The 25,228-nt window shown below is 35.2% G+C and overlaps 1 protein-coding gene and 1 pseudogene across 1 annotated transcript; both read left to right on the top strand.

Moving 5' to 3' along the window:
- Positions 1 to 392: 392 nt before the first annotated feature.
- On the top strand, positions 393 to 1,293 carry LOC107688940 (erythroblast NAD(P)(+)--arginine ADP-ribosyltransferase-like). The gene is made up of 2 exons (XM_016486784.1): positions 393 to 443; positions 508 to 1,293. The coding sequence occupies exons 1-2, from the start codon at positions 393 to 395 to the stop codon at positions 1,291 to 1,293; spliced, it is 837 nt and encodes a 278-aa protein (XP_016342270.1).
- A 1,800-nt stretch (positions 1,294 to 3,093) lies between these two features.
- The window catches only part of LOC107688939 (tight junction protein ZO-1-like), a 163,070-nt pseudogene continuing 140,935 nt past the window's right edge, over positions 3,094 to 25,228 (top strand).

The following is a 25,228-nucleotide window of genomic DNA, read 5'->3' as shown; positions in this document are numbered from 1 at the left end:
TTGAAAATAAAAAAACACTTAAAAGTGTATTTTGGATGTTTTCTTTCCCAAAAAAAAAAAAAAAAAAAAAAAAACATTATGGAAAGCCAAAAAGCCCCAAATCTCAAAATTGACTGATGGATAAAAAACCTGTTACCTATGTTTTTTTTTTGTCTCGCCTTAAAGATTTATTATTATTATTATTATTATTATTATATAGCCTACAGATGTAAATAAGTATAAAACTGTATTATGTAAGAAGTTGGTTAAACATTCTATTGTGCAAATCTATGCACACATTCCCACTGGAGTTGTAGATTTAGTGTTAATGAAACCCTGTTGTGTTTCTTGTTTTTCAGCTTTTGCATTACATTATATCTTCTAGAGCATCTGAGGGATTTGACTAAATCAAGATGCTGCTGGTCATCGAAGCTCTTCTTCTCATTTCAGCTGCTCTAGAGCAGGTAAGCTTGTATTCTAGTATGAATATTACAGATATGAAAACTGATAATGTGATGATTCCCACAGGGTCACAGAGCTGCTGCTGAAGGACTGATCTATCCATTCAACATGGCACTGAATTCAATTGATGACCAGTATGATGGATGTACAGAAGAAATGGCTGACCTGGTGATGACAGAATACCTAGAGAAGGAACTCAATAACTCAGCTGAATTTAAAATGGCTTGGCAAGAAGCTGAAAACAATACTTCGGCACCAGAAGATGACTTGACAGAGAATCATTTAATCGCTATTTACGTGTACACTGATAAAGAAGTATATCGTGAGTTCAATAACGCTGTTCGCAGAGAGAAAAAAAACTACAAAAACATGACATACCCATGGTATTCACTTCACTTTTTGTTAACTGAGGCGATACAGCTTCTGAAGGAAACACAACAAGGTTGTAAGTCGACTTATCGTGGTACAGATGTTGAATTTGATAGGGATGTTCTGAACGCAGAGGTTCGTTTCGGCTCGTTTACATCCTCGTCTCTTAATCGTACAGTAGCAGAAGGTTTCGGAAATGTATTTTGTTTTGAAATCTACACTTGTGAAGGTGCTGAGGTGGCAAATTATTCGAAGTTTCCTGATGAGGACGAGGTGCTGATTCCTCCGTACGAGATGTTTAAAGTCTCTGCTGTCAGGAACAGAACAGATCAGAATGATCTCTGGTGCGAAACTGTGTTCACATTGGAAAGCTCTGGGAAAATCAGTGACCTGAACTGTAAGTTGTTTAACAGCGGAAACCATGTTGCTGGTTTTAGTGTTTTACTCATTTTAACATCATTTTGCAAAATGTTTAGCTGCTAACTTGTAGATACTGTATGTTTCCTGTTGTTGAACTTTGAATTGCTTGTCAGATTTAACTCGGGGACAGTTTGCCCTGCTGAAAAAAACAAAACAATAGACACCATCACAGAATTTGTAATGGTTTTAATGGTTATAATGGGAATTGTATTGGTTTTAATGGAAACTGCTATTGGACTCTACTGGTAATTGATTGCCTTCTGTTGGTGGCTTAATTGTTAAAACCACTAAATCCTAATGAAATATATGTCCCAAAACACACTACAGAAAACCATTTTTAATGGTTTTAATGGTTAAAAGTTGATGGTCTGTAATGTTTGTAATGGTATTTGTAGTGGAAACCATTAGACTTTCTGTGATGGTTTCTATTGTTTTTTTCCAGCAGGATGATACCGTAGTGAGGAGAGAAAAGAAGCTTTTCAAAACTTGAATTGAACCGTTTTGGGTTTCTGAATTTGAGTTAAATACACCTGAGTACTTTTCTTTTTTCATATAGATTTTACACCTCTGATCTTGTTTCATGTACACATTGAATATATTTTCTATTTATCCAGAAAGAAGGGAAGTGAATTGTCACATCATGTGAGAGCCGCATTATGTGATTATGTGATAAAATTTGATTGTATAATTTAAACAACACAACCTAAAATACTGTGACAATAAATGTCATTAATACATTTAGTAGACTAGTTAAAAACAAACTCATTTAGGCACTTGACAATAAACACAAAACATAATAAAGTCATGGGCATGGCTCTTATAGAAGGCAAATAGACAGACAGGTAAGAATAAATAAATAAATAAATAAATAAGTTCTGAACATTCATATAGCAAAAACCTAAGAAAAAAAGAAAAGAAATTCTTCAGAGTCTGAGGGCCAGTTTCTGTACATACGGATATTATAGAACCTTGATTACGAAAAGCTATTTTCCACCATCTTTGAACAGAAAAAACATAAAGTTATCGTGCAGTCATACAGAGTAAATGGTCACAATGCTGTGAACCTGCTGTTTGAGAAGAACTGTTTTTATTAGTTGTACTTGTATATTAGTTCCAATTAAAATTCCAATGTTCCTGATAAGTCTTTATTAATAAATACTTAAAGCATTAACTTAAGCACAAAAGTTGATAAGGTACCATAAATACAGTACATATTTGTGACCATTTTTAAAACCACAATTCAACACAGTTTTAGACTTTATGGTACTTTATGGGCTTTATTTCACAGCTTTACTTTTGGTATTTTATGGACTTTATTACACATCAAAATGACTAAAACTGAAAAAGTAAAATGTTAAGAAATGAAACCAAATTCAAAATATTAATAAAACCACTAAAATGATCTCAGTGATACTAAAATAACTTTGGTTCGCAGAGGTGCAAATGAACAACAGTGAAGACTTTAAATGTGCTTTCCTCTGGTAGAGTCTGCTACTGCAATCAGGATTTTTACTGACTATATACTGTATATTTCCAGTCGATGTGAAAAAAGTAATAATTATGCTTTTGAATTACTATATAATGCATATATGTTTAGGCTTATGAAAAAATAAAATGTCTATAAAATGAATTTTACCGTTTTTTTTTTTTTTTGTACAGATTTGATGTGCAGTTAAAATTTATTTATTTATATATTTATTTTATTTTTTACAAAAAATGTATTCAAACCTTAGATTTCAAATACATATGTATTCCAATCTAGCAATAGACAGATCAACCTAAGCGTAGTCTGCTTAACACAAAGCTAATCCTATTACCATCTGTAAGTACCAAGCACGTATTTTGTCTCTGTCCAGATTGTCCTGCTGTCCCAGACACTTCGGGTGTCACAACAAATATGGGCCGAACATACAAGCATGATCACGTATTGGTTGTAAAAAAAAATATGCACTTTCCTTTCTTTGATGGAACTGTTCAAGACGTCTTAGTGGGAATCCTCAATGTGAAGATGTTTGGAAGTGGTACTAAGAAGTGGTTTATCAAGAAGAATAAAAGACAGAGGACTAAAGGAAGAAAACCTGTCAGCAGGAAGAGAAAGAAATGGGTGGCTAAGGTCCTGAAGCAGCACAGGGAGATGATCCTGAAGGAACTGGATGTCAACAAGTTGCTGCCGTACCTGTTGTATGACAAAGTGTTTTCTCTCGGGGAATACAAAGAGATACTGGGTCAAGACTCCAGCAAGAAACGAGCAGAGCTCTTCCTGGATCAGCTGTCGCCGAAGGGCCCGTGTGCGTTCAACGCCTTCTGCTCCGTGCTGGAGGAAGTGTGTCCTCACCTCCTCACCTGCTTCCTGTTGGATTGTGAAGGTAAATCAGACTTTCAGAAACTAGTCAGCTGTCTATTTAGATCAAAGCTGAGCAAACCTCATGAAAACAGGTCCCATTTCATTCCAAACAAAACTAACTAACCAACTAACTAACTAAATGAATAAAAAGGCTACATAAGGAAAATGTAATATTTTTAAGCATTCCTTGCATTTTTATATTTTTCCATCTTTCATTATTCTCAACGGTGAGTCTCATTTGATATGAAAATATATTTTTGTTGTTCTTTTGCATTACAGTAATGAGAGTGAGATTTTTTGCAATACAGTAATGACAAATCGGAGAAGACGGTAAACTAAATAATCATGTTATTTTGCAAAAAATCTTAATCCATGCATACCTTTCACGATTTTTTTCACATTACAGTAATGAGAATATTGAGAGAAATGTGCTTAACGGAGATGAGAAAATGTCATAAAATGATTATTATTGGCAAAAAAAAAATCAACAAATAATACTTCTAAATATAGTCTAGTTTTATTATCAGTGAGATAAATTATATATATATATATATATATATATATATCAATCATTTATTATATAATTTATTTATATAATATATATAAATATATATATATATAAATTATATGTATTTATATAAAATATATATAGAGAGAGAGAGAGCGAGAGAGAGAAAGAGAAAGAGAGAGACATAGAGGGAGAACATGATTTGTAAGATCAATAAATAATACTCCAAAATATATGTTTCAGTTTCATTGAAATAAATAAATAAATAAACTAATATTTCTCATTATTTTCTTCCGATTTTTGGGTGAAATATGACCTAAAAATGAATTGTGACATTCTCCCATGGGAGTGAGGATAAGCTATTCCATATCAATGGGCAACATGATTAGCAGAATAACTGAAATACTATTATTATTATTATTATTATTACTGTTATTGTTACTTTTTTTCAAATAAAAATAGGAACATAAATGAGGTTGGCGTAGGATCCTGCAGAAATGCAAAGCCTCATACCTTCACAAACACCTTTGCAAATCGCTAAAGTTTGTTATCTTAATCTAATCTTAAAGAGTAGTTAAAGCTCCAGCTGAATAGCATGGAAGTACAGACGCCAACCAGGTCTGTATGGCCCACAAACTCAGTTTAAGCCAGCGTGTCCCAATAAGAGCTGGCAGAAAATAGCCCGCTTAAACCCGCCCCTCTGAGGAGATTACCAGATAGCCTGGGTGACATGCAGTGATGGCCATAACTCAGCATACGGCCTCAAACTAAACTGTCTAGGTTAAGTTTATCAGCTAATTTAGCTTAATCTTGCAGTTTGATGTAGACAGATTAATGGGTGGGGGGAGTGAATGTACAGCGCTCTCTCCCACCTTCAATACCACGACTGAGGTGCCCTTGAGCAAGGCACCGAACCCCCAACTGCTCCCCGGGCGCCGCAGCATAAATGGCTGCCCACTGCTCCGGGTGTGTGTTCACGGTGTGTGTGTGTTCACTGCTGTGTGTGTGCACTTTGGATGGGTAAATGCAGAGCACTAATTCCAAGTATGGGTCACCATACTTGGCCACATGTCATGTCACTTTCACTTTTTAATGTGACTATGATAAACAGGCCAAATTACCAGGATAGCTGAGCTATTATTCAAGCTATAGGGGGCTAATGATTTATTAATGTAATTAATCAACCGTCTTCCCCCTTATAGAAGACCTTGGAAGAACTTTCTTAGCAATTTAACTCTCAGTCTTGTGTTACGGACGCTTCATGATTTTAGATCAACAGTAGCAGTTTGATTTGGCACCTAAAGAGGGCGGTCGATATGTTTGGTATAAACACAGTAAATTTACACAGTTTTTTTTTCGTTCGTTGGATAGACATTATGCAAAATTTAAAACGTACCTCTCTTATTTTATTATAAATGCAACATTTTCAGGGAGCAACCATGCTTTCTTCCAATGAATGCTATCAAAAAAGTCGGTCTAGAAAGTAAATTTAAACAGCCTCAGAATTAAGAAACAATTGTTTTTTTCATTCACCCAAACACAACACACAGTATGGGAATCTACGACCATTGCATTCTGTGTAACGGTCGCCATGTTTTAGGACACGCTCAGGCGCACACAGTGTAAACAAACACAAATCACCGCAGAAGAAAACCAACCGTTTCGTATGAATAATTTTTGGAAAACAGCTTATATAAGTTTAGAATAAAACTGACTAATATGTAAATCTCTTTAAATTAAAAAATCGCTCAGTCGTGTGTTTTATTATAGTAAACGTGTACTAACCATGTTTCCAAACTTGTATCCTTACCTATACAGGTATTGATACCATTTGTATAACCACAGGTTTACTAGAAATACCATGATTAAACTATGGTTAGTGTAGCAAAACCACGGATCATTTGTGGTTACTATAGTCTAACTATAGTAACCATGTCCTTTTGGTTTTATTTGTTGCAAAACCATGGTTAATTTCCGTAAGGGAAGAATAAATACAATATAGCTGCTCAATGTGAAAGCATTAACCCTAAAAAGGGCAAACCCATAAAGAGACATCAGAAAATTAATTTAATGCTATTTCCATCTTATTGGGACTCAAATAATACAATTTCATGATTTTTTTTCAAAACTTGACTCTTAAATTTGATTTTAATGTTTGTATCCCCCAGGATACGTTGCTCCTTTGGGGGTATAAATTCACTGGAAACAGAACACAAATGCTTGTTACAGCATGGTTGTAATTCCTGAATGTTTTGGAGTACAGAGCTAACGTTGGTCTCTTTTTAAAGAAGACACAGCAGATTATTGCTGAAGTGAAAGCATTTCAAAAAAAGAAAGTATAAGTATGAAAAAGTTATAAAAGTTTAAGTTTACAGTAAAGATAATGTAGTATACTAATTGTTTTTATTTTATATAAAATAAATATTTTATAAAATATGTTGCACTCTACAAATGCTATAAATCAAAGCCATATGTCTGACCGATTTATGTTCCAAATTTGAAGTTGATATCACAAAAATTGTGGTTCCTGTGAGATTTTCTTTGGGCATTATACCAAAAATAACCACTGGATTACACCCAAACTCTGAATTTTTCTAATGCAGTTTTCTGTCACAAATCAATCATTTTCTGTCACAATATCACATCTATTAAGTCACCAAATATGGAATCTTGACTGTCAGACCTTTCCAATGATATGTGTTTTGTCAAGATTACAAAAAGATTTGATTTTCTAAAACACAAGCCACACAGTCTATATGTATGTTTTATATCTTGATTTATACCCCTAAAAGGGCAACGTATGCCCTGAGATACAAATGTTTAGAGACAGATTACAAAAAATATAAGCATTTAATTTATAAAATTTCAACGTAAACCTAATAAGCTAATGCTGAACAACAGCTTTTTAAACAGGTTAGTCCCCTCCAACGTGTGTAAATATGTGAACTAGATCAACTTTTATCGGAGGGTGAGTAGATTCCCATTACAGGCGGCCATGCAGGTTTAAATGCTGCCCATGAGCTAAACAAAGAACGGAGAAACAAAAGTCAGCTCATCTAAATATTCACAACAAACACCCTTTCAAGATGAAACCAAGAAATGAGACCTACACTTTCACTGCTTCTCCCCACAGCTTCTCAAATGATTGTATCCTTCAGGATACGTCGCCCCTTTTAGGGTTAAGTTTATAGGGGTAATAGAATAACTCACTATAAAGCTGCTTTGAAACAATGTGTATTGTGGATGCTGAACAAATAAATAACTTGACTTTGAATGAAGTTGAAGATTCCTCACTATTATTAGTGATTCCAAACAAGGACACAGATGAGCACGACCAAATAAATTAATGGACTTAATCCGTACAAGTGGCCGGGTACCAACGAGCTGCCGCAGATAATATTTCCAGATGTGATTTTCTACTTTATTTGTGTTGTGAGCACTTGCAGTTCAATGCAAATCAGTGTATCTATAATATAACAAATCAGAGATCAATTATAAAGCCCCATTTTATTTAAACTCTGAGTTGCGAATGTAGACATTTTCTATATTAATTTATGTTTAAATTATTTGACTTAAGATCGTGTTTGAATGATTTACGCTTATATAATCAATTACCGTAGCCCTTCAGCACGTTTTTTTACGCAGGGTTATAGTAACTGATGATACAGTAAGCCTTAACAATTTCAACGCAATCCTAAATTGAATAATATAAACATAAAATAATATAAAACGTCTACATTCACTACCACCCAGTCTCTACTGTAGTGTCCTAAATTCCCAGAATGCATTGCGCTGTGACAACAACACATTCCCATTCTCTATAAAGACGCTTGTTAGCATTTAATAATAACTATCATCAGTGTTGGGGAAAGTTACTTTTAAAAGTAATGCATTACAATATTGAGTTACTCCATAAAAAAGTAACTAATTGAGTTACTTTACTAGTTACTTGAAAAAAGTAATCTGATTACGTAACTCACGTTACTTGTAATGCGTTACCCCCAACACTGACTATCATTAGCGAACTATATTATGTATTACTTGTTCTTTAGTAAATAAACGTTCAAAAGTTTAATTGTTGCCTATGCTAAATGTAAACAACGAACTAGTGAGATTTTTATACTTTCTACTGTGCGTGTGTTTGCTTATGAGTGTGCTAAATACAATAATGTTTCTTCTTCAAAAGATTGGATTATCCTTTGATTTGGCAAATGTTTAGCACTAAATTGTATTTTTAATGTATTTTTGAGTAAACTATTTTGTTTGATAGGAGCCTTATGATTCTTTTCAGAGTGCCAAATGAATCATCATTACATTACTATTCAGATACTGGAATCAAAGTAAACTTTTCAAAGGTCTGAAAGATTTTTGTCTCCTAAAAGTAGCCGTTTCTCTGTGACGTTTCTCCCTCACAGATGGCTCAGCTGGAGGAAACAAGAAGCAAGGACAAACTAAACCAGCGCACAGTCAAGAGAATGCGCTGTCCAAGGGACAAGACACAGTTTGTTTTCTACCTATGTACACAGACCCACTTTTTGACACGAGGTAAGATTTCTCATCACTTGTGCTGTAATTGCCACAATCTGTCCCCCCCAGCTTCCTCTGTGTTATTTTGCATAATGAATGAGAGCCTGAAAGGGCCTAGTACTCTAGTTCTATATAGAGCACGATGTCAGGCTTTAAACTGCTGGTTTAATGTAAGTCACTTCTCTTTTTCGCATTTTGTTTTAAGTTGCTGTCACATTTACGTTTCGGGAGCGAAATCCCGCCATTTCATGGAATCTCATAGCTAACATGTGTTCTCAGAACTTTGACTAACGTGCTCTCAAAGTTATGAAAATTCTTCCAGTAAGGTTTTTTTTCCCCCGAAAAACTTCAGTTCAACATTCCTTTAATGCTTTTAAATGTCAAACTATGTTGTTTCTATGGAAGCCCATTTCCGCCACTGAATAAAAAATAAAAGAGGTAATTGTGACTTTATATCTCACAATTCTGACTTTTTTTTTCACAGAATTGTGAGATATAAACTCGCAATTGCGAGTTATAAAGTCAGAATTGCGAGATATAAAGTCAGAATTCTGACTTTATATCTCGCAATTCTGACTTTATAACTCGCAATTGCGAGTTTATATCTCACAATTCTGTGAAAAAAAAAGTCAGAATTGTGAGATAAAAAGTCGCAATTACCTTTTTTTTTTTTTTTATTCAGTGGCGGAAACGGGCTTCCATATGTTTCAGAGTGTATAGCGAACATTTAAAATAACAGTGTTTGCAAAGTGGAATGGTCTCTTAACATTAGCATATAACCATGGCAAAATGTTTATGAAACGTTAAAAAAATGGTTTGAAATAACGTTTTCGTAACATAATGAGAATGTTAGTAAAACATTCATATGGGCTGTTCACACAGAATGTGTTTTCCATTCCTCTGCGCTACTTTTTCATTGTTTTTCTATGTAAACACAAGCTAGATTGGCGAGTTTGACCGTCGCGCTCACATCTCGCGTATTTTGCAGCATCTCATGCATGAAGCAGCATTGTAAAATTGTGGCGCTCAAGTTAAAAGCTTTTTTTTTTTTTTTTTAAACGCATCTCGAGACCTTGCATTTTTTCCTCATTCCACTGCACACATCTGGCCTTTTTCAAAGCAAAAACGTGTTTTACGTGAATGGCTTCTTAGAACATATTTTGTTAGCTTGGTAGGAATCTACGCGATCTGCAATTTTGCGTGAGGGGTTTCGCTATTGGTTCAAGTTGGTCGCTCAAATTCGCCGTTAGCAAATAGCTGTTTTGTGAGCTGTGAGCTTGTTACACTATTGACAATAGACTTTTTGCCTGCAAAATTTCACAAATTTCGCTAATGTGACCACGTTTTACTGGCCACAGTTTGTCAATAGTAGGTGTTGGAAACAACAAGAACAGGCAAAGTGGGAGTTTTTGCTTGGCATCAACACATTTGGATAGATAAGCAGAGGTGCTGAGGATGCGCTGTTACTTTAATTCAAACAAATTGTTTCTAATATGAGCTGGGTTTTTAAAAAATACTGGATTTTTTCAAAAATGCTCACAAAATTTAATTACTGGTTTGAAGTTTGGCACTTACTAAATCTGAACAGAATCAACATTATTCAAAACTTATTGAAAATCATCTTTTTTTTTTTATTTCTGTCCCGAAATTAAACCAGTTTTGTGTATTTTTAGTTTAGTGAAATCGATACTGAATGGCTGTTCATATGACTCTGTATAGGTAAGGATACAAGTTTGGAAAAATGTTAATAAATGATATATTATAGGTACTCATTCATAGTTTGTGTTGTTATTGTTAACTAAATTATTGTTAACTAAACTATTGTTAACTAAACTAACTAAAGCTGAAATAAAATATAAATATTAGATGAAAAGCTTAAATAAATTAAACAAAAATTTGAAATGTTTCCATGTTGGCAACCAACTGAAATAGGTTGAAGTACTACAAATACTAACTGAAATAAAAGTAAAACTGAAACTGAAACAGAATTAAAAAAAAAAAAACGAAATAAATAAATAAAATAAGAAAAGCACATAACAAAATTACAAAAAAATAAATTTAAAACTGAAAATATATAACTACACTACACAAAGTCCATAAAAATACTAACTCCATGTGCTGTGTTAATATGAAGGAATTTTCCTTTTTTTTTAAGGTGTTTTGCATTATGAATTGCATTGTATTGTGTTGGAAATGGAAATGTCCATAAATGAAACAGAAAAGACATTGGTAATTTTCTTGCAGGACATGATCTGTTTTTACAGATTTTCTTCTTACAGTGTAAAAGCTCATTCAAAATATTAACAAACACTATAACTACTAAAATAACAATGTTTACCATACAAATAAAGTAAAATCTTTAGAGGTGAGCGTTCCATTCGATTCCTTTGGGATTGGTTCAAACTAATATGTACAAATACGTTGCATTCCTTTATTCCTACACCGTGTTCATTATTTGTTCATCATGTAACAGTTCATCACTGTTACAAGTTTGCTTATCTCATCTCCCTTACGTAAACCAGCTTCACCTGTCTGTGTAATAGGAAGACAGTGCATCTGTTTGTTACTTGTATACGGCCATAATTGGACAGCGCATCAAAGCCGCGTCTCAACCTCTTCTTTTAAGCATGAAGAATTTTGACAAGCACCAATACATTATTTAAGGCTAGGGAAAGTGTGCTGGGACTCTCGATGTAGTATGCATGAGAGAGAGAGAGAGAGTAAAGCTGTCCAGAGGCTCTGGCAGTCGTACCGTGTGAAGCTGCTTCATTTGTGGTGTCAGCGTGCTGTTAGATCAGGAGTCTATAGCTGACAGTCATTGTGTGTGTAGAAGTGAGTGGGACGGGACATGAACAGAGCCTGCAGGCCACGGGACACTAGAGAGAGAGAGAGAGATGTGTGTATGTGAGGTGTCTGTACATGCTGTGATGGAAGAAGAGGTAAAAATAGGAGATGGGGCCTTCAGCTAGCAAGTGTTGAATTAAATAGAGAATGTATTTTAAATTTGGTGTGCAGAGTTGTAATTTGAATTTAAGGAATTAGTATAAAAATGGAATGAAATGTGATTTTTTAAAAAGTATAAATTACTGATAAACCTTATCATACACTGATGAGACATTTCCAGAAAAAACACATGATATGACATATTAATAATAAGTGTTTAATAAGCCACCAATGGGAATGTATTTAATTGTTATATATTGTTTTTTTAAGTCTTTAGAATTACACATGTATGGTTCTGATTTACTGATGGTCTTTTTATTACATATTATTATAATATATGTTTTATTATTATGTTATATTATTTTTATTATTATTGCCTATTCCAAAATATATATTTCAATTATATATTTCATGTTGTATAACAAATATAATTAAAATATACAATTAGAATTTGTAAAATAAAAATATTTTTAATTATACACACACACACACACACACACACACACACGTATATAATGATGTTGAATTAAAATCTATTTTATTTTATTATTGTGTTATTTTAATTGTAAAATAAGTTTGACCTGTGATTGTAGAATCTTTCTAATTTGTAAAATTATATAATTTATAATTATATAATATATAATTCTATAATTACAATATGTTAATGAACTGTATATAATATTTAATATTACTTATGCAAATTATGTTTAAAATGAGCTGTGTTTGAATAAGAATACATATATTTAATGAAATTTATTTATGAGATAACTATTCATTTTGTTGAAAAATTTAAATATATTTAAAATGAATCATCTGTGTATATTTCATTTTGTTGTTTATATAGTATATTTTAATTCTAGATCAATTTTGGAGTTTCATTGTAGATTCTTTTTGAATTGTAAAATTTGATAATATACAAATATATAAAACATATTTAAATGATCTGTATATAACTGTATTTAATATTTAATTCAAATGATATATATTTAATAAATATATTTATGAGATAAATGTATAAATATGTTCATTTTATATAAGCAAATGTAAATATATTTAAAATAAATGAAATTATATTAAATTACAGCTACTGTATGTATTTTCTTCATGTTATGATTTCCATATAATAATTTATTTATTGATTCATTTTGGACTTGTAATATATAAAAATATCATTAGAATATGTAAATATAATACAATATTGAATATATTTTAATTATGAAATAATTATAAAAAATACATTACTTCATAATATTGCTTGCAAATTTTTTCTGAATTGCAAACAAAATGCAAAATTTGTGAGATTCTTTCAATTTCAGTTCACTTCCTCTCATTTCAATTTCCCATTTAACTAGATTTTAAATGTGAATGATTTTAAAAACAGATTTTCCCCAACCCTAGTGTTGCATATGGAGTCCTGGTTTGCGCACAGATATTTATTGCCCTGAAAAATCAGGCTAGATCCAATCTGGGCTTGAAATAGAGGACGTGGGCTTGCAGTGGGGGAGGACAGACATCGCAAAGATGAATCTCTGTGAGGTGAAGGCACACTCAGGCGTATTGTTCGCTAAAGTAGGCCTCCTCTATGTCTGACTGACAGCAAAGTCATCATGGAGAAGACAGCGCCACTGGTTTGACCCAGAGCTGGAACACACATCAAACACACAGTCACTGACGTGGCAATATGACAAATCATTTTGGGTCACACAAGTTACAGACAGACACACAAAGGAGCCGGAGAGTTTGAAAAGCGCAGACACGGTAACAGTACACAGCAGAGAGGCATGATCATGGACACCATGACGGGAGCGCAGCGTTACGGACACTATATGGAAGTACACCATTTACCACAATGTAGATGTTTCAGGTTCGAAAGTTCAAGGGGGAGGTCAGGGTTTGTTTGAAGCGTGTAGGAAAAAGAAGAACAATATTGAATATGCATGAGGAGTGCAAGTACGGACTGCAAGAACATCTAATTCCTTATGATATGTTTATATTTACATATATACATACTATAAAGTAAAGTTATATAACCTGTGCAATATCGTACGTGTTGCGAGTGAGTCTCCCAGTTGACTTTTTTCCTTCAGATAGATTTGTATAGACACAACGTCTGATGCATAAGCGCCTGGGGATTGTCATGTTTTACGAAAACGTGTGTTTTCGAATAAAGAGTAAACACAGCTTTTAGCTAAACCATGTGTTTAGAAATGTTGGAGAATGAGTCTAACAGGGCAGTTTGTTTGTTTGAGTAGCCGTTCTTTGTGGAAGTAGGACACATCCCGCCTCCAGCTCGGCTTCATGACATTTGAATACAAACGTAACTACTGTGTGTATTCGTCGACTTGACTGTAGTGTGTGTGTGGCTCATGGTGTGTGCTTATAAACAAATGTAAAATCTGAATTTGACAGCACAGTTTTCAAATTTAAGTGTAAAAAAACAAAGGTGAATAACATGATGCTCAATTTTTTTCTATTGATTGATTTATAAATATATTAAAAATGCACACATAGTGACTTGATTACACCTTTTCTGTGATGAGCATGCTTTTAATTTCTGAATTAAAATTCATTTTGGTATTTTGTGGCAGGAATCAAAGCCATGTGTTGGATCAACATTTATTTCAAATCAGATCATTTGGTGAAATGTCATGTAGTTCGACTCCTCAAAAACAGATAATTATTAATGAATTACTCTGAAAAATATATTTCAAAGCTTTTTAGAAAATAATGATTAAGATAAGGTTCACCTAAAAATGAACATTTTCTAAAAAAATGTACTCACACTGGGGTATCCCGAGATGTAGATGAGTTTGTTTTTTCATCAGATTTGGAGAAACTCAGCATTGCATCACTTGCTCACCAATGGATCCTCTGCAGTGAATGGGTGCCGTCAGAATGAGAGTCCAAACAGCTGATAAAAACATCACAATAATCCACAAGTAATCCACACCACTGCAGTCCATTAGTTAACATCTTGTAAAGAGAAAAGATGCATTTATAACAAAAAAAAAATCTGTCATTAAGATGTTTTTAACTTGAAACCATTGCCTTGAGTCCTCTTTCCATAATATTGTTTTATCCAGTGAATCAGGAGAGAAATATGCACAGATCAAGCATTGTTTACAAGCAAAAACAGTCCAAAACAGATCTAAACAAATATGTTGATGGATTTTGATGTGAGAGGACAACAGGGGATGTTTTTTTCACTGGAGGAGGCCTTATTATGGATTATAGACCCATATTTTGGCCAGAAGTAACAGTTTAGAGTTAAATCATATTCTTAATAATGGATTTGTTTCATACAAACATGCATCTTTTCACTTCACAAGACATTAACTGATGAACTCGAGTGGTGTGGATTACTTGTGGATTATTGAGATGTTTTTATCAGCTGTTTGGACTCTCATTCTGACGGCACCCATTCACTGCAGAGGATCCATTGCTGAGCAAATGATGTAATGATACATTCCTCTAAATCAGATCTAAGTCTTCTTTTTTTTTTTACACTATCATGTATTTTGCTATTGGAACCATAAATATATATTGTACATAAATATATGCATTCCATTCACGTCTATGGAAGTTTATCCAACTATGACGAATTCTGCCTCAGAAACCTCAGGTTCCATTGTTCAAAATGGTCAAAGATTTTCAAAACCACCATGAATATGAAGAGTACATTGGCATGTTTTAAACTAGTTTTTTAAAGATTTCTCCTTTTCTTTATCGCACACACTCTTCTTATTTGTCATTGACCCACAAATCTTCTCTCTGTCTCATGCAAACACACGCAAACTCTTGCTGAATAGAAACCCAACTGATTGATCACCAGCTCAGGTCCGGTGTTCTACGAGAGAATATGGTATTTATCTGTTGGACTCTCACTTTGTCTGTGTCCGTCTAATAGTTTTCAGTTTCTTGCTGACTCCGAGCAAATGTGCTATTCTAAATCATAGACCAAAGCCGGTCTCCACTGGACCGAGCAACCATAAGGACCGGGTCTGGCTGGGCTTATCCTTGACCATCGACATTAGCTAATGATTTCCAATTATAGAGTTCTGTAGTGGAGCTAATGCATTAAATTAGGTATGCAGTTAGATTAGGTTTTTGCGAGCGTTGTGTTTTTGTAACGCCGCGTGTGAGTTGAAAGTTAGCAAACGTATAACTTAATATTCACTGGCTGTGAGGCAACTGCAGTGGGCAATAGACATACAGTATTACACAATGTCATCAAAGAAGTAGATGAAGACGTGCACTTTGCAGATGCTTTGATCCAAGCGGTCTGCGTTCAGCAACATTTTATGCTACATTTCACTTCAGGCCACTTTTTGAGGCGTTAAAAGCACTGTTAGCAAAATAAAGTGAAATATCTTTATTGAAAGAGAAGGATTTTGCTCGTTTTGTAGGCTAATGGGTGAAGAACTAACATCTTACAAATGCTCACATTCACTTTGCTGATACTCTGATAAAAACTGTCTGCTTTCAGTTACGATTTCATGCTACATTTCACTCCAAGGCTCTTTTTGAGGTGTTAAAACTGCTGTAAGTAAAATAAAATGAAACTGAAGTGAAATATATTTGTTGAAAGAAAAGATTTTGCTTGTTTTGTAGGTAATGGATAAAGTCGTACTTTTCTACTCTTTCCACTTCAAGCCTCTTTTTAAGGTATTATTGAAACCACCATTAGCAAGATAAATTAAAACATCCTTGTTGAAAGAGAAAAATTTTGCTTATTTAGTAGGCTAATGGCTAAATTAGCCATCTCATCTCTTACGGAAATTTATAGGCTATGTACATGTTCATAATATCTATATGATGATTTTGTATATAACAACAATATTGTCAAAAATACATTTTAACTTTATTAAAACAGCATATACAAAAAAAGTTTGTAATATTTTTTTTAAATGCACGTCTATCTTTTATATTTACTTATATAATATTAACATGTATTTATGGGTTTTATGGATATACATGTACATGACATATATGTCCAAAAATGTTGTTATTATTTTGTCACCCTCACGTTGGTCCAAACGTGTATGAATTTCTTTCTTCTGCTGAACATAAAAGAAGATATTATGAAGAGTGTTACTGACTTCCTATTAACTTCCATAATATGGAAAAAATGACTATGGAAGTCAGCAGCTACCAGCAAGTGTTTGGTTGAACTGAACTATCCCTTAAAGTTTCATTTATTTATATTTTACATTATTTCAGCTTCATTTCAGTTAACAAAAATGATATGTGCATATGTAGTTTGCACATGCTTTGATCAAAATGGTCTGCGATGAGTTTCAAAGGGACATTTCATGCTGTGTCACTTCAGTCCTCTTTTGCAGTGTTAAAACAATAAGAAAATATATTTCTAATACTAAATTTAGCTACACTATATTGAAATATGTTTGTTGACAGATTTAGCTTTATATAGGTTAAATAGTAAATATCTCTTGCATGCTTTGCAGATCCTTTCATTAAAACAGTCTCTATGCAGTTAAGGAACATTTAAAGGGGTCATATGATGCGATTTCCATTTTTCCTTTCTCTTTGAAGTGTTACAAGCTCTTGGTGCATAAAGAAGATCTGTAAAGTTGCAAAGACTAAAGTCTCAAATCCAAAGAGATATTCTTTATAAAAGTTAAGAGTCAGCCACACCTACCTAAAACGGCTCGTTCTAACACGCCCCCACATGTCTACGTCACGATGTGGGAAGATTTGCATAACACCGCCCAAATGTTCACGCAAAGAAAGAAGGCGTAACTTTAATTCTCGCTGTAGTATTGTTGTTGCCGCCGCCATGTCGTGAAGACGCTGTGTGTTTCGTTGTGAAAGCGAAACTACTTTGTTTGGCCTTCCAAAAGAGGACGATATCTGCTTCGTCATGCCTAGAGCTGATCTGTGCTGGTTGCTGAGGAAATACATCAACTTTGCACTTTCAATCGCCGGATCGGCTTTCACCGTGGACGAAGCGGAGTCCAGCCCGGGGTCGTCACATGTGTTTGCTGCAAGCCCGCCGGCCGTCACTCACTCAAGCCCGCCGTGTGTCACGCTGTGTTTCGTTGTGAAAGCAAAACTACTTAGTTTGGCCTTCCAAAAGAGGACAGGACTAGAAATCAGTGGTTAAGTTGTATTTACAACACTGTTCCAGAACAGTGCAACCCAAATATTCAGATGTGTGCAGCACATTTTATGGAGGACTGTTTCCTGATCCTGGTAGAGTAGACTACAATGCCGGCTGTTCTGACTCACAGACTGTAAGTACGTTTTTTATATTTAACCAATTTGCCACTGATGATTCAAACGCGAGTTTTGGGCAGTGTAGAGTAGGGCTTGTTGTTTGTTATTTCTCCGATCACAAATGCAGACATGGTTTTATGTTTACACGGCGCATGCAACGCAACGCATAAAAAGACAGTACAAGTCATTATAATACGTAATTATGTCCCCACTGGATGCAACAAATGCCTCATTTATAATGGGTTTTAATGTTTTTGTCTCGTCGCTCCGGCCTGACGGCATCATCACAATATGGTAAGGGGCGTAACATTTCCGTCACACGCTTGAGGTATTCGGCCAATCACAAGGCACTGGATAGCTGGCCAATCAGAGCACACTTCGCTTTTCAGACCGATGAGCTTTGTAAAAAATCGACGATCCTACATCCCAGCCGTGGAGAATTCAACTCATTATTGGTTAAAAATAACCGGGCTGAAATCCTAGTCTGTCAAGTTAGCAAAGAAATGAGGAGGAGAGTGAGGAAGATTAAAGCTACGCTCGGCGGATGACTCACCTCACGGCACACTGGGAAAAAGCCTTGCGACAGCGCTGAAGTGTGACACCAAGTGTGTGTTTAAAGAGAAAAAAGAGTGTATGTGTTAGTTTACACATGCACAAGCGAATGAAGTGAATATGTTGCTGTGTTTGCACTGTTTGAGTTGAATGGGTGTGTGTATATGTGTCGGGACGGGCGAATCGCACGCTCCCATGTGCATATGTTGGAACCTCCCTCTCTTGTGTCCCTAAGGGTGTATTCACACCAGGAAAGTCCTAGCTCACTTGCTTTGGTCCGGACCAAATACAATCTTGATTTTTTTTGTTTGGTGCGGTTCGCTTTCACACTGCCCTTTTTTGCAAGTGAACCAGAAATTGTAAACAAAACCACATGTGTGCTAAGGTCATCCATTCATTGGACAGAAATTCTCAAGCAGGGAAAAACTGCTCTTGCTCTTTTGTAGTGCAATTTTTATTCTTGTTCTGATTTGGTGTTATCAGATACTAACACAATATGAAGAAACTTATGAGCATCATATGAGACAATATCATACGATGTTGTAATTACGACTTGCCGAAATAAAATCTATAGATATTAAATACTTAAAGCATATCACAATGCTAGTTTAAACATTTAACCTATATAAATGTGCGAAACAAAATACGCTGTCGTTTTCCTCATAAAGGTAAGAGTAGCCTATACATCATTCGGAACTGCAAAGTGTCTACTTTTATTTGTGTGCACTCACAATATCAAGAAAACCTTGTGCTTTTGTAAAATAAAGAAAACAAATAGGATGCACTTGCCGTCTCGGTTTTGAACAGGAGCGCTTCACAAAAATGAACCGAAACTCAGCGAATATTTTCCTTACAGACATAATGGATATATCTATAGAAAGATTTAAATGACTACAAAATGAAATAATTCAAATCCAAAACAAAAACTATAATTATTATGTAATCCGTAAAGACGCATTTCTTTCTAAAGGCCCGTCCAATGATGAGATGGCGAGTCAGGATCATGAAATTCATTGCGACACTGACTCATAAAACACTAGTTTATTAATAAATAATTCAAATATTTCCTTACTATTTTCCCCCAACATAGTCATGGTCATTTTTGCGGCAAGCTTTAGCCTATAGGTCGGGTCATATTCACACCTTAAACGAACCGTACCAGAGTTCGTTTGGAAGCGGACCGAGACCATCTCTTCAGCTGGGCCTCGGTACGGTTGTTTGGTCCGCACCCGAGTGCGAATGCTGTATTCACACCTGCCAAAAAGGTCCGCACCAAGAGGGGAAACGAACTTGAGTTCGATTCAATCGAACCAAACAAGACAGGTGTGAATACACCCTAAGTGTGTCCTCTCTCCTGGTGCAGTAAGCTCATGTGTGAAGGACCTCCTTATTATTTTTTTTACCTCATTTCTCCTCTTTGTTCGCTTGCGAAAAGTAAATCATAAATCACACCGCCCCAGCTGGAGAGGGTTCTTGAGACTCGGGTCCAACTCTCCCTCCTTGGGGAACGAGCTTTGAATCTTATAACCTGTTCCTGGACCCACATTTTTCTGTTTGTGGAAAACCAAAGAAGGAGGGCACTCCTAACATGTCCTTTTTCGTGGACGCACTCTCCACATCACGCTGGTGTAGCTGCTGCCACGCTGGGCTTGGGGAAGAAAGGTCCTTGACCAACTTAGATTGGTGGCCGTCCTGAAATAGATCTGTGAATGTTTGAATTTGTGTCCTATATAGAGGGAATGAGACGCTGTCCCATACAAATGAGTGTCGGGAGAAGGCCTATCTTATGTGTTGAATATTCATGATGCATTTTGCTGGCCATTTGCAATGAAGCGGCATTGTAAACATTGCTAGATGTTTGTTATGGGCTGTCTATACAGTTTTAATAATTCTTCTAATTCTATGAGAAGTGAGATGTCCACACCACAGACATCCACCTTATTTTTCTATGCTGTTTTCTGTGAATGTGCGAGACTTTCGATTCATTAGCCACTGTAGGTAAATAACTACAAGAATTACAAAGGGCAGTAAATGGTATTTGTGCTACAAAGCAGTGTGTTTATGATTATGATAATGAATTCAAATAATATGAATATGAATACCAGTCTGCAGTATCAAGCATCATAATGGACTGTTTTTGTCAAGCTAAAATAACTGGAAGCAAATTTCACCGTAAGTTAATAATGGCCGCCCTCGCGCTACAAAAAAAAGGTGAATAAAAATAACAATACAGATACGAAATCAATGGAATCCATTTAAGATTTTTTTCAGCCGATGAATGATAAAAACATTGAAAGCCATTCAGAATCCATGCGACTTTAAAGAGCTTGAACAAAACTGTGGTTTGGCCATAATAAACAGAACATTATTACGCTTGGTATAGATGCTAATGTAGCCTAGTTATTGGTATAGTTAGCATTCTTGGTTTGAACAGATCTTTATTGGATTAGTTTTGCAATCCTTCCTTGTCTCATGAATCATAAATATGAGAGTGTTGAGATGTTTTAAAAGCATCTCTGGTGTAGTATAAATAGTATGTTCGATTCTTTATGGTGAATCAGTTTGAGTCTGAGGGCCCTATCATACATCCGGCGCAATGCGGCGCCAGGTGCGACACAAGAGTTTTTTGCTAGTTTCAGCCCAACGCAGTTATCATTTTCACATCCAGCGCCACGTTGTTTAAATAGCAAATGCATTTGTGCGCCCATAGGCATGCTGGTCTGAAAACGAGGTGTGTTCAGGCACATTGTTGGCGCGTTGTTATTTTGAGGCAACTGAAAACGATTGCGCCATTGACCAACTAAAACCAAGATTTAAAGGTTTAAGTGAATTCCAGCAGTTCAAATAATTTGTGATGAAAGAAATTTCCATACGCCAGCAAGCTGTCAACAGCTGTGCTATGAATTTCAGTCACTAAAGAGCACAGAGTTGTATAAAAACTTAATTTACCTATCTATTTATTCTTTGTCTTCATTCAGCTGTCATTGTTTGAATGCAAGCCCATTTTCTGAATGTCACAGACAAAAAATGTAATTATCCTTTAAGCACTGGTGCACGAGTCAGTGGGTTGACACTGCTAGAGACATCACCACCATAATTACAATCTACCTCCACAAGATTCAGCACCTACTCTTTGTGTTCCTTCTAGCCCATTATTCTGCACATACCCACCACAATCAGTGTTGCACATTGCATCAAAAATAAGAGTTTCTTAAGAACTGGGCAATCTAACTTGTGCGTGTAAAGCTGTCTGAATCCTGACAGTCTAAGCATCATTACAGTCATGTCCAAGAATGGAATCTGGTTAACTCAAAATGGGAATCACTGCAAATTAGCTCTGCACCACCAGCCCAATCTGAGGCTGGCTGAAAAGCAAATTTATTCCCCAAACAGAATTTGGCCAAATTGAACAGCCCACACTGAAATCAAATGAAGCAGGCTCCATTCTCTCTGGTTAATTGTGAGCTATACAGAATGAGTGGATGTTGAATGGGTGTGTATTGCAGTGCCACGACTGCTCTCCAAATATTATATTTCTAGATTTATTTTGCATTGGCCTAATCACTATGAATGAGGGAAATCTTCATCTGAAAAATGTGTTCATTGACTACATTTAGATGTTTATTTTTAATGAATGAGGAGCTGCAGATTGCATCATGTTACTGTAACGGAATCAAAATAAATTAATAAATAAAACATCTTACAACACAATTAAAACAACAACAACAACAATAATAAATTCTAATAATAAAATGAATTTCAAAATATTTGTTTATTTGTCACATTTGTCATATTGTAAATGTTTTTCTTACATAAATTATGAAATGCAGTGTTTAAAAGGATCGGAAATCTGAATTTTTGATTGTATGTTTTTATGTTTCTCTAAATGAAAAATTCTACAATTTGTTCGGATGAGCCATGTTTGTAAAACTGAATTGTTGTTATTATTATTAATAAAAAAATCGAACTGCTTTTGAACATCGGTTTGTTTTACGTTGCTGTTGCTGATGTAATATAAAAGCCACTCGAGGCCAAGCATTACAGTGAATTTACCACAGTTACAGGGGTTATGGCCATTCTGCTTCACATTGTGCCAACAACACTGTAAGGCATGGCCTATTGTGGCTTACTGCGTTATTAAACCCTACAGTGTTTGACCACTATGAGAGAGCATTTAATTTCAGTTGTAGTGGGATGGTCCGTTCGAGCACCTTGGCACAGTTTTGTGAAGCTCATTGTGCTCATGTGCTATATATATATATTCATATAGTGCACATATCAAAATAATTTTTGCAATAAAAATGCAATAAATGTAAATAATATGGATTAAGAGCTATTTGAAAAGCAGTGGACACAATATTGGATGCTTTTAATACATAGTTTTAATACGTATATGCTTTTAGAATGTAGTTTAATACATTTACTTGTTTACTTTCATTTATTTTAAAGTTCAATAGCCTATTCTTTTAAATACAGTAGATGTAAATATAGTAATGCAGAAGTTATTTGCATTATTTTCTAACCTTAACAGTAGCTTACAGTATTTAACATTTAAAGGTATAGTACACCCATATTAGAAAAAAAAAAAAACATTTACTTGCCCTCATGCCATTTCAAACCCATATTGACTTTCTGTCTTTGTGGGACACAAGAATACAAATGTCCTTGTTGTCCTGGTTGTGTGTAATAAAAATGAATGATGACTGAAGATGTCAAGCCTTAAAAGAACGCAAAACAGTATGCCAACTGTCTTCTAAAGCCAACAATTATTCATTTATATTGTTTATTGTGTTTTTTAAATTTCATTCTAAAAGTAACTTTTGATAATGTAACTGAAACATTAGAAAAACGTTCTTAGAACATATTTTTGTTACCTGGTAGAAGTATAGTTTCTTGTTAGTTTGTTGCTAGAAAGAAAATGGCATGTTTGAAGAGTGAATGTGCGAATATGCTCTATATGTATGAGGGAACACGCAACCAAATTAGACACCTGGAAATAAAGCGTAAAAATAGCAAAGTAGTCCTCAGTTGCCATGCTTCTTATTTGCAGCAATAATTGACATTAAATCATTAATTCAATCGCATTACTCCATCCCCTGCGTAACATCACTAACAACAATCATATTGCTGAACCAATGTGCTTTGAACAACAGACGAGCGACAAAGTTACTACAGTTCCAGGAAACTAGCTAGTTAATTAAATGCATCATACTAAGCAGCGTGTTATGCTGTTGCGTTTTGTGAAGTCAATAAAATGATGTCTTAAAAGATTAATTCATGAGTAAAAAATTAAATGAACACACTAAGGAGGATGGAGCCAGGGTGTATGCCATGATTTTCGGTGAGCCTCACACATAAATAGTTACATGGACTACTTTTATGGCAATTTTGCATTGTTTTTGAAGCTCGAAAGCACACGTATGGAAGCCTGTTTCCACGACTTAATAAAAAATAAAAAGGCAATTGCGACTTTTTATCTTACACTTCTGACTTTTTTCAATTGCAAGTTTACATCTCGCAATTCTGACTTTTTTCTCACATTTGCGTGCTTATATCCCACATTTCTAACTTTATAACTCACATTTTCGAGTTTATATCACTCAGTTGACCCTTCGCAGGGAGTTTGATTGACATGTGATCTGACCAATCATAATGCTGAATCTGCCATTTTTGTCTGGCAAACAAACCAGACAGGAGAGTAGATTAATGTCGGTGGACCTGAACGTGAAAAATGGTGTGTATCGACATCTTTCCGCGGTTGAAACAAGATGCCTTATGATGTTCATTTATGTTTATTTTATGCTTATAAGTATTAAAGAGGAAGAGATGATCGTTTCACGTGCCACTTGAACTGAGGTGCTACAGCTGCCACAAAACGGCATTTATTGTTTGAATTTCACTTAAAAAATTTACAACATTTGAAAGCGGAGACTTTGTTTCAAACCAAAAGTAACCTGATCTGTCTTGTCTGTCGGTGCGTTGTCAGTTTCCTCTTTGCTCAGCGATGTATTTTTCACTGAGTGAGAACATAGCAACAGTAACGAAGGGGGGGCAGGTCTTTGCGAAGGGTCAATTCTGACTTTATAACTCGCAATTTCAAGTTTATATCTTGCAATTCTGAGAAAAAAATGTAAACTCGAAATGTAAACTCTGCTCACTCTAGCCCGCCGAGTGTGACGCTGTGTTTCGTTGTGAAAGCGAAACAAATGTAGACATGGTTTTATGTTTACGCGGCGCGATGCAACGCAACGCGTAAAAAGACAGCAAGTCATTATAATCCATAATTATGTCCCCACTGGATGCAACAAATGCCTCGTTTATAATGGGTTTTCATGTTTTTGTATCGTCGCTCCGGCCGGACACGGCATCAACAGTATGTGAGAGGCGTAACATTTCTGTCACACGCATGAGGTATTCGGCCAATCACAACGCACTGGATAGCTGGCCAATCACAGCACACCTCGCTTTTCAGACCGATGAGCTTTGTAAAAATCGACGTGTTTCAGAAAGGTGGGGCATAGAGGAGAAACAATAATGTACAGTATGTGGAAAATAATGTGTTTTTTTTAACCTTAAACCGCATAAACACATTTCATTACACCAAATACACAAAATAATGTCTTTTTAGCAACATCATGTGACCCCTTTAAATGATGACAGAATTTAAATTTTTGGGTGAACTGCCCCTTTAAGCCACCCCTCCCTTCCAATTCCAAACACGCACACACACACACACACACACACACACCCACACTTAACGCACGGAAGCGTGGACGCGAGAGAGAGAGAGAGAGAGAGAGAGAGAGAGAGAGAGAGTTGAGGCAGGGCCACATGAAATGTTTCTGAAGTCTCAAGAACACTATTATGCAACTGGCTATAATTAGGGG

Source organism: Sinocyclocheilus anshuiensis, unplaced genomic scaffold, assembly GCF_001515605.1.
Source record: "Sinocyclocheilus anshuiensis isolate Anshui unplaced genomic scaffold, SAMN03320099.WGS_v1.1 scaffold1062, whole genome shotgun sequence".
Taxonomy (NCBI): Eukaryota; Metazoa; Chordata; class Actinopteri; order Cypriniformes; family Cyprinidae; genus Sinocyclocheilus; species Sinocyclocheilus anshuiensis.
Note: the sequence above shows the minus strand (reverse complement) of the source record. Positions and strands in the feature narration are given on the sequence as shown.

Bases quoted from the DNA above. Each gene is read 5' to 3' on its own strand.
- LOC107688940 (XM_016486784.1), top strand. From the start codon at position 393: ATGCTGCTGGTCATCGAAGCTCTTCTTCTCATTTCAGCTGCTCTAGAG. The intron at 444-507 runs GTAAGCTTGTAT...TGATTCCCACAG, and splicing joins TTTCAGCTGCTCTAGAGCAG to GGTCACAGAGCTGCTGCTGA.